The sequence below is a fragment of the Melospiza georgiana genome, chromosome 7 (genome assembly GCF_028018845.1).
Source record: "Melospiza georgiana isolate bMelGeo1 chromosome 7, bMelGeo1.pri, whole genome shotgun sequence".
In the NCBI taxonomy this organism is placed as follows: Eukaryota; Metazoa; Chordata; class Aves; order Passeriformes; family Passerellidae; genus Melospiza; species Melospiza georgiana.
Genome location: NC_080436.1, coordinates 9465784 through 9479690, shown reverse-complemented (window position 1 = coordinate 9479690; position 13907 = coordinate 9465784). Strand labels below are relative to the sequence as shown.

Genomic DNA, 13907 nt, shown 5'->3' with positions numbered 1-13907 from the left:
TTTCTTGTACTCCTAAAATTTCAGATTATTCAAAAAATACCCTACACATTTCTTTAAGCCAATGATGTACATTTTAATCATAAAATCACAGAAGAGTTTGGGTTTGAAGGGACCTTAAAGGTCATCTTGTTCCAACCCCTCTGCCATGGGCAGGGACACCTTCCAGAGGTTGCACAGAGCTCCATCCAACCTTGCCTTGAAAAAGCCTTTAAAAAGCCATTCAAACAAATATATCTAGGCAGGACAAACTATATTCTGACTAGATTTATTCCAGAAAACATCCAGAGTTTTTATGCAATGCCGTTTGTCAGACTAAAATGCAACTGCTACAGGGACTTGTACTTGATGGGTCATTAATTCCAGGGTTATGTCATATGGCCATGGGGTATTATTTCCTATTTGTAAATGCAGCTTCTGCCCTGGTCTTTCCTTTGCTCCTTCTGATTGTAGCAGGCATCGCATGATGATTTTACATGACTCTTTCCATAGGGAAAAAGGGCTGACATGTCAAGTCAACAGTGCTGTGTCTCACAAGGTACTTTCTAGGGGGAGGGATAGGGTAGTCAGGGCAAGAACAGAATTAAAATTAAAACAAAACAAAAAAAGAAAAAAAGGTGTGTTGCTGGTGGACCAATGGAGCACTGTCTCTTTACCAAATTTCATAGAATTTGAACTGAAAAATGAAAATTAATGTGGAGAGATGATGGGTAGAAATTACAGAAAACGAAAAGAAATCCATCTTCCAAATATAATAAAAAGACCACTTTTTTTCCAGTGATGCATTTCTTTAAACTATCACATTTGGATTGCTGGCACCTTCTTTTCCCAAGGTGAATATTATCAGTTACAGGAACAAAGGAGTTACTAGGAAAGTCCTGCTGTTGAGTAAGTGGATCCAGTTGTAACTTGCAGCCCGCCTGTTTTTATGGTAATGAACAAACTGAACTAAAACATTTACCCCCATCTTCAGACAGACTTATCGGAGATAATCATGAGTCAAGAGGCACTGAACTGATGCAACCTGGTTCAGTGCCATCACACTAAAAACACTTAAGAAGTTGTAAAATGTAAATAGCCATCCAATTCACAGACCTCTCCTTAAAATAAACCTCTTTGTAACTATGCTGACTTCACGGAAACGAATTTGCCCTTCTAGGTGAAGGGAAACTGTGCAGCTAGCCAAAAGAAAGACAAAGCTATAAAATATGCAAAAGCCCTCTTTTAATAATAGGAGGTCTATGCAGTGTCAAGTATCTTCCATCTATCATTACAAGCAAAATCTGAGCGATTTCAGCCCCAGTTGATGCAGCAGGAGCAAGCGAACCCGAGCTCATCTTCCCTCGGAACTCCCCACGCTGGGAAGCAGCTGATGCTTTAGCAACCTTGGTTTATCCACTGTGTTTCGCAGTGACTCAGGCAGAGGGGAATAGAGACCTTCCCACTATCCCCTTCCCTCTCCTGGGGTATGAATCCCACGTTTTCCCCCGGGCAGTGCTGGAACAAAAGCATCTTTTCCCTCGCCTAACAGAAGTGAGCCGCCTTTTTGTTCCAAGCCGTCATCCCCCTGCGAGCCAGCCACATCCAGACAGAGCCAACAGTGTTCAGGCAGGACTCTACCTAATCACTAAAGCATGAGCAGCTCTCTGCTGTCAGCTCTAACAGCGTGGGGAGGAGTTTCCATAGGTCCTGCTGCTCTCCCCTGCATCCAGAGCAGCGCCCGGATCCCAAGGCACGCTCCAGCCACCCAGCGCAGGGAAAAGGATAACAACCAAATTCAGAGGGACTGAGCTGATGAGAGATTTAGCCAGATGAAAATCAATCAATTTCACTCCAAATCAATGCATGGTCTTCACAAGATTTATTTATTTGCTGTACTGTTGATGAAATCAATGGCCTCTGGGATTGAAATTCCCCTGTGGATTCCGTGGTGATACCAATAAAGCAATCAGCCAAAAATAAAGCAGCACTTGTTAGAACAAGCTATTTTCAAAGAACACTGACCTATCCCACACTTCCTTATTTTGTAAGTGGAAGTGATGGAGTTCTGAACAATTGACTGTTTTGCACAAATGATCAAAATCTCCAGGAGGGAAATGTAAGCTCAGGGCACCCACTGCAGCCATAATTTCATCAGCAGATCTTACCCGGGGCAGTGCTACAGCTCAAAGCTGCCTGAGGCACTTAAAATACCCACTTCAAGTAAATAGGTCACAGATAGATCCAGCCATGCCAAACTGGTGGCTTAGGCTTCCAAACAAAGCCTCCTATTGTCTTGGATCACCCACTCAGGGGATAGAAAAAAAAAAAACAAATCTGCAAATGTAAGGAGTAATCAGGAGAGTTCTTTACAAGGGCATTTCCTTTGTAAAGTCTCCTTCTCCTCTTTTAGCACAAAACAAAATATCCAGTCTCCAAAGAATTGTATCCAGAAGCATTTAAGAACGAACAATTTCTCTAAAATTTCTTTGTTGCATCAAAACATGGGAAGGGGGGAGAGGAGGGACAGTACGAGGATCAGTGCTAAAACTTTCTCCAGGCAGAGGCCACGCTGAATTCTTTTCCCAAAGCAGCAAAAACACACCACACACTTGATATACTCCTAGATTCTGGTATTCAACAGGCTCTGCAAGGCTCCCCAGTCCTGAATTTTGAGCTGTGCTGCAGAGAATGAAAGCAGCAGGGAAAGATTTCCCCAGGAGAAGGAATGACCACTCAGCCGCGCATCCCTGGTTTACCACAGGTCTCGGAAAAGCAAAACAATCCATTGTCTGAACAAGCAAATCTTCCTGGGCTGAACACTGAATCTGCTCAAGAAATCTGCAATTCATTAGCATAGAAGCTCAAATTGGTTTTTATGAGCATATTTTCCTTCGTAGCAGTTCGTAGAGCTGTCTGCATTTCATCAGATGATTCAAAATGCAGCAGCTCTTGGGGAAGTGTCAGGACTGCACTTTCTGGTGCTGACATAAAGACATGCTACAGTTTTAAGCATCTTGTACTGCAGCAGATACATTTCTAATTAAATTTTTAAATTTTCATTTTTAAAATAGCAGCAGGTAACAAAATAATTTGGTCAAACTTTCATGAAAAGCCATAGACACATGAGGAAATGCTATTTCTACCAAACAATTTCCCACTCTTCTTGACTGATGACAAGCTAGGACCCTAATAAGAAAAATAAAATTATATAAATAATTAAGAAGATCGTTTCTTTTTGGAAAGCAAGCACATAGGAAACTTTTGATTTATATTAATTTGCTACATGTGTAGCCTGATTAACTTCAACTGGTTACATGGGTCTCTGAATAATTTTTTGTTTGTTGAAATCAAAACTCAAAATGATCCTCTAAAACTCCAGGGGCAAATAATGGAGGCACTTATTTAGACAGTTAGCTAAGTGTATCAACCCTGCCATTCCATGCATGACTAACTGTAAAACACAGAAGTAAAAACATAAAGATGATGTGTTGATTTTCCTAAAAAGCACATTTGGCTGCCCCTCTGTTCGCTGGATTTGTTGTCTGGCTCAGTGAACTTCTGAGCCTCCTGTTGCACAGAAAAAAATGTGTTTACTTTTCTACACAGAAAATGAACAACTACAAAAAGTAAATTTCACTTGTGCAATACCCTTTAACTTTCCAGGAATCTTTTTCCTGAGGAAGACTATGGAAACATTATTGGCAATATCTGGTACTGTCCATGAAAAATTTGCTGTGAAGGTTGTGGAGATGAAAAAAGGAGATGGAGAGTGATACAGCTTTAAAACAAATGGGTTTGGACCTTGGCCACAGAACTGATCAGAAACAGAAAATGGGCTGCTTATTAAGTGCCTTCCCTTCAGGGTTTACCCACAAGAAATATGTTTTTCCTGGAAAAAGCTGCTGAGCAGCTGGCAGAGAAAGCCAAGTGTTAAACTTTCTAAGAGGAACCACATCTCTGGTCAGTCTGGTGGAAAGGGCTCAGCCAGGTGTAAAAGCAGTTTTTCCACTATTTGCTTCCCCAGATACTTCTTCACAAAATTCAGAGCATTCCCCTATTTTGATGGATTTAAACAAAAAATTACCTAAATTTTCAATCACAACATTATCCAGTGTGGAGAACAGATAAGAATGAATGAAGATCAATATTTATCTTGAGCTACAACCCGTGATTTTGGTTAATTTGAATGTAAAAGATCTTGCAGAGAGGAAAGGATTTATTATCATTGCTTGTGTTGATGAAAATCTTGAAGAATATGCTATCTTGAGAATATAAATTTCCCTTCAGTGCTTGTCCTGAAAAAATAGGGCCTTCTACACATTCTGAAAGTCTGAAAGTTAACTGGGACAGAAGGGAAAAATTCCAAGTATTTCACATAGCAATTGAATTGAAACTGTGGTCATGCTTTGTCACTTGTCAAAAAAAGTCAAGATAGAGAAGAAAACCAAGGCCAAAAATTTTAGTTTTGTGAAAGAGGCATCTTCACTGCTGAATTAACAAGGTAAACAGGAATAGGGTTAAAAAGGTATTTAAATCAGCCCTGTTTCTACCTAGACTTGCAGGATAACCTGTTAAATGAACAGCAGCACTGCTTCATATTTCAGTTTTGCAATAGAACCAACAGGGTGTGCAGGTTAGGATGCTTGCTGTGGCGCTTGCTCCTTCTTAACCTACTACTCTGAGGTGCTCCTAAGGGCAGAAGCCAGCCTGAAACACTTGCCTGGTGACATTAGAAAATCTATTTTTTAATTTCTAGCCCAGCAGAGCCACGTGCACCCTGAACTCCAGGGCAGGCTCCACCACACACGTCTGCTATGCCACTTTCACACAGCCACAACTGCGTTAAATCAAAGCCAACTGATGTCACTGCTGAAAGGCTGAGCAGCCCCACAGCAAAGGCATCGTTGCATTTGGGAAGTGTTAATGTGCCATATAAACATTTTGCCTTCCAAAGCCACCATATATACCAGAATGTCAAAAGCAATTAGTGTAACGTGCACAGAAACACAGAGAGCATATTCTCCAGTGAATTTCACTGGGCTGAGAGATCCAGGACAAGGGGAGATTCCCTTCCACGAATTCTCCCTGCCCATGGCAGGAGGTGGGAATTACATCATGTTTAAGGTCCCTTTGAACCCAAACCATTCAGTGATTGCATGAAATATATTGCTGTTTTAAATGAGAAAATATGCTGTGGAAGAACATTGCTTTTTAGCCAGAGGTTTAAAAATTATGACCAACTGCTTTGGTTTGATTTTGGTTTTGATGTTACAGGCTGATGGGAAGGGTGAAAAAGAAAATATTAAAAGGAGGGAAATACAGGTAATTTCAGCATGAGAGCTACATAAATGACATTGCACAAATGGACTCCTACTCCTGACAGAGCTGAGTGTTCCCCCACAGGAAAGAAAACACAAAGCAGTAAATTCTGTAGTACAGGAACCATCAGCTCAGTGACTTATCACCTTCCTCCAGGGCAGCTGGGGTGAGGGTAAGTGCAAGTGAGCAAGCAATCCTGCTGAACTCCAGGGCTGGAACAGCTCTTCCAAAGGTTATTCTCAGGAGCTGGTACCTTCCCTCCTGGGCTACAGAAGAGCTGTGGCATTTGATCACATAAATGGCCACACTGGTCTGCAAATATGATGTTAAAGCCAAAAGCAAGAGCTAGAAAATAAACCCCAGCCCTGTCCAGCCAGTGAGCTCAGCATGGCCTTTGTACAGATGGGGAAGAGAAATGAACCCATAAAGCTGTAGAAAAGCTTAAATAAAAAACCAAGGAATGTTTAAGAGGAAATTGCTCCAATTAATAGTAATAGAACAACATATAGAGGAAGAAACCCTGCTTGCTGGACCTCTGTAAACCCCTAGCCTCATATTTATTTGTCATGTAAAATAGGGAAAAAAACCAACCCTACACAGTCAGAACAATTCCTCCATTCCCTTGCCACATTCCCTCTGGCCTGCTCTGGCATTTCCAGCTGTGCTACCTGGCAGAAGGAGCAGGAGCAGGAACAGGGTCACGACTCCTGTTAATTACAGGGCATCCAGCTCCACATACAGAGTTTGGCATTGTCAGGCAAACAGAGGAAAGCCACAAGGACAAGCATTCTCATTATTTTCACAGATCAGATTCCTCACTGGCTGTAAGCAATTAGAAAATAATTCTGAAGAAACGCATCTAAGTAATGATGCACATCCTGGTGTTTCCAGTGAATCTGGGAGGGAATAAAAAAATCTGCCTGGTATGTCAGGGCTAAGCAATACCTCTGGAGTTACAGATGGTATTGCACAAATGATGAGCAGAGCTGGATGAGCCTGGATTCCTGCAGAGGCTGCATTTAGTCATCCACAAAAAGCCCCTTTGCATCAGCACCACAAGTCAGTGGTCAGATCTTCCACTTCCGTTTCCCAAAGTGGGCCAGGAGCCTTCCCTAATCCCTGTTCCCTAACAAGGCAGAGGCTGGGGCAGGCAGGAGCAGCAGCTCCCAGTGCTGGCACTGACTTTGTCACCAGAACACAGGGAATCGAGCATTGTGCTATGCACAAAGAAAAAGACATTTTCTTTTCTTGTCTCAGGGCATTCATTATTTTATCAAGCTGAAATACAATGCCCCTTTTCACCAGGATAATAATTGACAAATGCATTATTCCCCCATTCATTGCCTCAAAGCTGGAGTGAGTTAAAGCCTGCCTGAAAGAAATCCTCTTAAGCCTTCATGACCTGCTATTTTTACTGTTAAATTTCAAGCAATTAACATGGCTGTACCTTACAGGAAAATGACAAGCAAAACACTGTCTGTTTGCCCAGGAGCACGTCCCTTAAGCACAGACATGCAGGAAAGCAGTGTGGCCTCTATCAACTCCACCTGGCACATGGAACTGCAAATGATCATGGTATAAACTCATAAATACACTGTAGTTCCCATTAGAAGATGTGTTTAGAACCTACATACAATGATATTAATGATGATTATTAACTAGGGACATTCTTTCTTAAAAGTATCCAAAGTAACAAAAAGCACACTTGTATTCTAGTAAACAATAAGCCCAGAGAACAACAACAAAAAGAAGGCAGTTGTAATCTGATTTTGCTGCCTAGACACTGATGCAGAAAAAAAAGTCAGACTTTGCAGCTTATTAGAGATTTTTAGTAATCTGACAGATATGCTCCCATAGAACGATATGAGAGAATGATAAATGAGTGAAAGAATGATAATGACTTGGGGTTTGTGGGTGCCATTGCATACATTGTTTTCCTTTTTGTTTTTTGCAAGGAAACTGGTGACATAATAGCTTTCACAAAAAGATATGAAGATTTCAGAAATCTGAACAGCAACAACATTTTGTGGCATATATTGACTGTGGAATTGGAAGAAGGGCTTCTCCACTCTATTGCACACTATTTAAAAAGGCTGCATCAATCTAGCAATTTTTAGGCTGCCAAGTCAAAATACTGGCAGGGGCAAGAATGAATTACAACCAAGCAGACCTTCCAGGCACAGGTGTTTCCTCTGCCTTTCCACACGGGTCTTGCTAATCCCCTGCCGTGCCATGGGGAGGTTTTTCCGCTGCCCTGAAACACGCTGTGGAAAACAGGATTCAGCAGCGAGGGGCTGGAGCAGAAAAGCACATGCAGAGCGCTCCCATGACCTGCCACAGCCTGTGGAAATCACTGTGTGCACCAGAGCATGAGGAATGACTGAAATGTTTCATGTCCACACTGCTGCTGCTCAGCTGTTTAAATGTGCTTCAGCGATGGGTAAGGAGTGCCTATGACCTCAGTGCTGCTATCACAGAAACCACAAACACTGTGGAGGTATATATGAAGGGAAAAAATTTAAAAATATATTTTTCACAGTTTTTAGGCCAAATTCCTGTTTTCAGATGAAACTTTTGGGTATTTCTGCCTAAACCACCTTTGCTGATATTGAAAAGCATCTTTCCTCATATGACATGTTCTTAATGGGAAGAAAACCCCTCAGGGTTCATTGGGAACTAGGTTGCCAAATGTTTTAGGGTTGCTGGAAAGTACAGAGGAGAAATATAAATAGGTTACAACACAAGAAGAATAATGTTTGCTCACTCAGGCTTTCAGCACATACCAGGGACAGCCATTCTAAGAGAAAGGAGAGGAAAAGGAGAGCACAAGCAAGCCTTGACTAGCTGCCAGTCAAAAACATTCACACTGAGCATGAAAAAATCCCACAGGGACCTGAAACCTCTCTGCTTCCCCACATCAGAGCAGAGGCATCCCACCTCCCCCACAGTGGCCCACACATCACCTGTGGCATCAAACACAATGGGCTGGCAGTTCCTGTTGGAGTTCCAGCTGCACTTGAGCACCTGCCCTCCCTCTACGATGTTGTGCTGGCTAGTGTTGGCTTTGGGAGCTCCCACCAGAAGATATGTCCTGCAGGAAAAAGAAGAAGCAGAACACAAAAAACCTTTAAACACTTGTTTAAAAGATTTATTTATTCCCACTCTAATTACATATTTTAAATATATTTTAAAAGGTTTCAGCAGCTAAGGCACAGCTGTTATAACTTTATGACATAAGGCAGAAGTCTTGCCTGCTCTAACCTAAATCCAACTCGAACTACTCTCAGTTAGAGGAATTCATATGAGGTTCTCTTTTCTGCATGCAAAAAAAAAAAAAATCACCAAACGAAGAGAGAAAAAAGATATGACAAATTTAAAGTACCCAGGCCTTCTTAGGATTGTATTTTAAATGAGGGAAACACCTTTCATATTATTCTTTTTTCCCTTCAAAAACACGTACGTGCGCAGCAGAAGAGGAAATTGTGCACTTCTGTACCTTACGAAAGCCATCAGGTGGCATAATTTCTGTTAATTTCGTGAGTAAGGGTAATTCAGGGAAGTCAATCAGAAATGGAAACAACGTACAAACAAAGCAGCAGCGGGCTGGGAGCTCAGCTTGTCCTGAACGTGATGAGTCAGCCCTGCCTGAGCGAGGGCTCTGGTAAAAACAACATCCAAGTGCCAGCCACGCCGAGCCACAGAGCTGCATGCTGATGAATCCTCACCCACACTCGCTGCTCACTCATCACTTCCCTATCAGCATCTGCCGTGCCTTTCTGCATCCCTGCCTCTGCAGACACTTGCTGGGAGCCCCCCCAGCAGGAACTGCCTGCAGTCTGCTCCTGCACAGGCGGCAAAATTCAGCAGTGCCAAAGGAGCAAACAGACTGAATGAGGCTCCTGCAGGAGCCCCAGCACCTCTGAGACCCACTTGACACATCAGCACTTGGCTGAGAGAGTCAGTGTGAAGCATGAAGTCAAAATCAAGTGCTTCCTTTCATCAGGGTGAGCCTGCTCTGGCTCTTCCCTCGGCACCGCTGACGAGGGAACGCAGCCTGCAGGAGCAAGTCTTGTCAGGCACTACAGTTCTCTGGTTTGGAAGCTGGCATAGCTGAACAAGCTGCAGGACTGGTTGGGGAGAATGTCTACAGGCAGGCAAAGCCAGGCTCATCAAACTGGCTCTGGTTTTCAGAGCCGTCCCCAGGCTCCTTTCCAGTAAAGAGATAAGCATAGGTATAAACATGCAGCACCTTATCAAAGCTCAGTTTGCATGAAGATCTACCACTTTTCAACCTGTGTGAATTTTCAGAACCTTAAAAATGTGCTGGCATGGACCCTGATAGAAAATCCAGGCTAGTTGGCAAGCCATTTATTTTCCTTATTTGCCATTCTTAGACTGTCTAGATTTTTAGAGCAGGAATTTGAAACATTTTAATCACTTAAAATCAGCTCTCTGGATAGAACAGAAATGCCTAAAAATGAACATCATAATGCCAAGTAAAGAAACATATCAATTATTATAATTACAATCTATTAAACAAGTGGTAGCTTACTTCCCATTTTACTCTTGTACCACTGACTTTTGAGAAGTCTCCCAAATGAAGCATTTGTTTAAAAGATTCATTCATTCCCATTCTAATTATATATTTTAAATTTTTCTTAGGCTAATATTTGTGGTGAGGTTTATTAAACAGGAATATAGGAATCATTTTTGTGGCTCCACAAAGGTATTTTCCCCAAATAAAAAAAATGCACTTTCATCATCAGAGACCAAGCAAGCAGATTTTGTCACAGCTCTTATAATAATATGCAAATTACCCAAATTCTTAGAAGTCTCTAATCCACCTACTTTGGGAGAGAGGGAATAGAGGGCCAAACTGTATTTCCATGGGAATACACCAGCTATGCGTTGGTACTGCCAATTTCCTGAATCACATCCTGAACCATCCACCCCACCCCAATGCTGGGGCAACACTAGGAGTGTTCTGGCACCTCTGGGGTGCCTTTCCAGGGATTTCCATGGGCAACAAAGAAACTGAGGCTGTCCTGGAGGTGCATCCTGGACTATCAAGTGCAGCAGAGGGTGTGTGAGAAAGCTGTTTCATTTGTTTCTCCTATAAAAGCTGTGCCCTTTGTCAGGCACCCTGACACAACACCACCACTTCCACTCCTGGAATGGGACTTTCACCCTCGACTTCTAAATATGCTTCAGTTTGGCATCCAGCAGGTCAAAATAGACTGTGAAACAGCAGCCTGAGCAGTCAGGAACTAACAGCATGCCTTTGTTGTCAGGCTAGGCAATCCAAACAGCTTTAGCCCAAGGAAACTGAGTTAATCTCTGGTACTGATGTATAAAACAGGTGATGAATGAAAGCTCTAAAACAGGTGATGAATAAAAGCTCACCAAAGCAAAAAGAAAGCCATAGGAACCACGTGACACCCTGTATGCCTGGACACTGCATACAAGTATTTCTGGCTATTTCAGGAGGCAAAATATCAGTGTCCATAGGCATAAACTGGAAACTGAACACCACGAGAGCCTGTTCCTGTGAAAGCTGCAGAGCTCCTTGGTTCAAACACAAACTTTAATCTAAAATAAAGTGTTTAGCTTAGCCGGTACAAACAAAATTTTAGTGATGACAAACCAACAAAAAAAACCCCTAAACAAACAAGGAGAGTATTCCCTTTGAAATATACAGAAGCTTTTCACGCTGCCTGACAACCACACTGTTTTCTTTAACAGCAGTGCACTTGGAGGTCAATAGTTCTTATAAAAATAATGGAAAGCTTCCAAATAGTGATTTCATGGAGAGCTGTGTCACATAATTCCTTATCAGAAAGCAAGGAAGAAAGTTTATTACATCCATTTACCAGTCTCTTGATAACTCTGCAGCCACACATGTGGACTTAAAAATAAAGGGCGGGACAAAAATAGAAGCTTTTTTTCTTTTAGTACCAAGACTTAAGATAGCAGAGAAAGATGGTGCAACATGTGCAAGTTAAGACAGGATGACTTCTGATATATGTAGGTAGTAAAAAAAAATGCAAACAAAGCTAGATGATGTACTGCAGAAAGACTTGCTCAACAGCTGTATAATTTGCTTATAAAGTTTCACAAGCTAAAGATTAAGGGGGGAGAGAGAATATCCCTTCAGCAGGATGAAAGCCAGCAGCTTTTCCAATCTTGATGGGAGAGGAGTGGGGGGAAAGCGACAAAAGCTGGGTGTTACTGCAGCCCGCATTTCAGAGCCAGAGCCTGATTCATTCTGGCAACACCGAGTGAGCGAGGCGAGGATTCAAAGGTCTGAAACGCAACAGCGACGGCACACTGCCTAATCTTTAACATGAAACGGGAACCCATTCAGGAAGCAGAAGCAGACGTGGAGAGAGAGCTTACATGGAACTTTTCCCTCTCCAGACTCCTCGGTGACTCGCACAGACTCACCACTGTTCAAACACAGCCCTCCCGCAAAGCACACTCAGGGAGAGAACAGCACATCTCCTGAAACGCCACGGCACGCACCTCCAGGAACCAAAACACCATAACTACATCTTTCCACGCCGTATTTATCACCACCACCATTTGCGTGAGACCGGGCTATGCAGAGAAGCCCGCAGCACAAGGTTCGTGCCCCGCCGGAGTGGTGCGGCGTCCCGGCCCCAGAGCCGCCCCAGCGTGGCAGGGATGCGGAGCGGTCCCTGCTGGGGACAGACACCGGCTCCATCCCCGCTCCGGGGCCTCAGCAGAGCCGTGTCCCCCCGAGAGCCGCCCCAGCGGGGCCGGGATGCGGAGCGGTCCTTGTTGGGCACGGACACCGGCTCCATCCCGCTCTGGGGCCTCAGCAGAGCCGTGTCCCTCTGAGAGCCGCTCCAGCAGGGCCGGGATGCGGAGCGGTCCCTGCTGGGGACAGACACCGGCTCCATCCCGCTCCGGGGCCTCAGCAGAGCCGTGTGACCCCGAGAGCCGCCCCAGCGGGGCCGGGATGCGGAGCGGTCCTGGTTGGGCACCGACACCGGCTGCATCCCGCTCCGGGGCCTCAGCAGAGCCGTGTCCCCCCGAGAGCCGCCCCGGCCCGCCTGCCACAGAGGGAGCGGGGGCAGCTCCGCATCCTCCGCCCGGCTCTCGGCTCCGGGCCGGGACAGCGCCGCTCCGGGCTCGGCGGGGCAGGACGGGGCAGGACGGGGCGGGACGGGACGCGCACTTACGAGAGCGGGTCGGGGGCGAAGAAGTCCACGGCGAAGCCGAAGTAGCTGCCCGCCGGGCCCGAGTAGACGGCCGGGCGCTCCACGTCCAGGTTGAAGGCGCTGCCCGGGGCCAGCGCGGCGCCCAGCAGCAGCAGCAGCAGCGGCAGCAGCAGCATCGTGGCCCGGCCGCGCTGCTCGGCGGGCGCGGCTCTGCCGGGACGCGCCGGCCCCGCGTTTCCCGCGGCGGGGCGGGGAGCGCAGCGCAGCCACTTCCCCTTTCTGGCCGGGACGGGGGCGGCAGGAAGGAGAGGCGGCATCATGTGGTGCCGGGGGCGGGCCCTGGCCGCTCCGAGCCCGGGACGCCGCTCTCGCTCTCTTCCGCCGGGAGCGCCCGGCTCGGCCCGGCTCGGCACGGCACCGGCACCCGCAGAACTGCGGCCCCGGAGCTGCCCTCGCTCCAGGCGTCCCGCTCTTATCTCTGCCCGAGCCGGAGGCTGGAGGGAAGTCAAGGAAAACATTTCTTGTGACGGTGGTGAAGCCCTAGAAGCTGCCCCATCCCTGGAAGTGTTCAAGGCCAGGTTGGATGGGGCTTGGAGCAACCTGGGATAGTGGAAGGTGTCCCTGCCCATGGCACGGGGTGGTTGAGATGGTCCTTAAGGTCCTTTCCAACCCAAACCATTGTACCATCCTATGAAGGAGTGCTAGAAATTTGAAGAGTGGGAGACATCCGTGTGTGGTCTTAGCAAGTCTGTTTGGCGAACCAGTCTTTTACCAAGTCTGTTTCTGAACAAGTCTTCCAGGAAAGCTGCTAAGCAAAGAGTGAAGGGAGTGCCAATGAGGACCCAGCCATGGAGGGAAAAGAAAAACCCCTGATTTTCAAACAGATAGGCTATTAAATAATTAATTTTAAATCCCAGGGTCCCGCATCTCCCCGGCCGCAGGAATGCCGAGCAGCAGGCGCAAGGCGGGGAAGAGGGAACCTGGAAATCCTCCCTGATGGAGGTCTCTGTTACTGTTGCACCCCTGCACTGCCCAGCTAAGGAAGAATCAGACGGTGCAGCCCCCATCTCCTCAGGTGCACTTTGTAGCTCTTTATCATCTCTCACTAATAACATTTTAGCACTATCATCCCGGCTCAGTCAGCTGCAGCCTTGTCCTCCTCAGCCCCTATCAGAGTTCAGTGTCTGCTGAGTACAGCAGGGTCTCAGGTAAAAGAAAACATGCTGAACACCTACAAAGAACAAATTCATATTAATTCAGAATATTAATTTGTGCAACATAACAGGACGGGAGTTTACGGCCCCCAAAAGTCTAAACTTTTTGCTTTCCTCATTGTGAGCATGATCAAAAGTTACAAAACAAATAATGACCTTTCAAGCCCTAAATAAAAGTTAAAAAATCCTTACATATTTACCAAGGGGCCAA

The 13907-nt window shown here is 45.4% G+C and overlaps 1 protein-coding gene across 1 annotated transcript in view; it reads right to left on the bottom strand.

The window, feature by feature from the left end:
- ITGAV (integrin subunit alpha V) overlaps positions 1 to 12664 on the bottom strand; it is a 48325-nt gene extending 35661 nt beyond the window's left edge. The window contains exons 1-2 of the mRNA XM_058027783.1: positions 12504 to 12664; positions 8262 to 8389 (exon numbers count right to left, since the gene is read on the bottom strand). Of these exons, the coding sequence (XP_057883766.1) occupies positions 8262 to 8389; positions 12504 to 12658 (283 nt within the window). The 5' untranslated portion in view covers positions 12659 to 12664. The remainder of the gene's footprint in view (positions 1 to 8261; positions 8390 to 12503) is intronic.
- Between the last annotated feature and the right edge of the window lie 1243 nt (positions 12665 to 13907).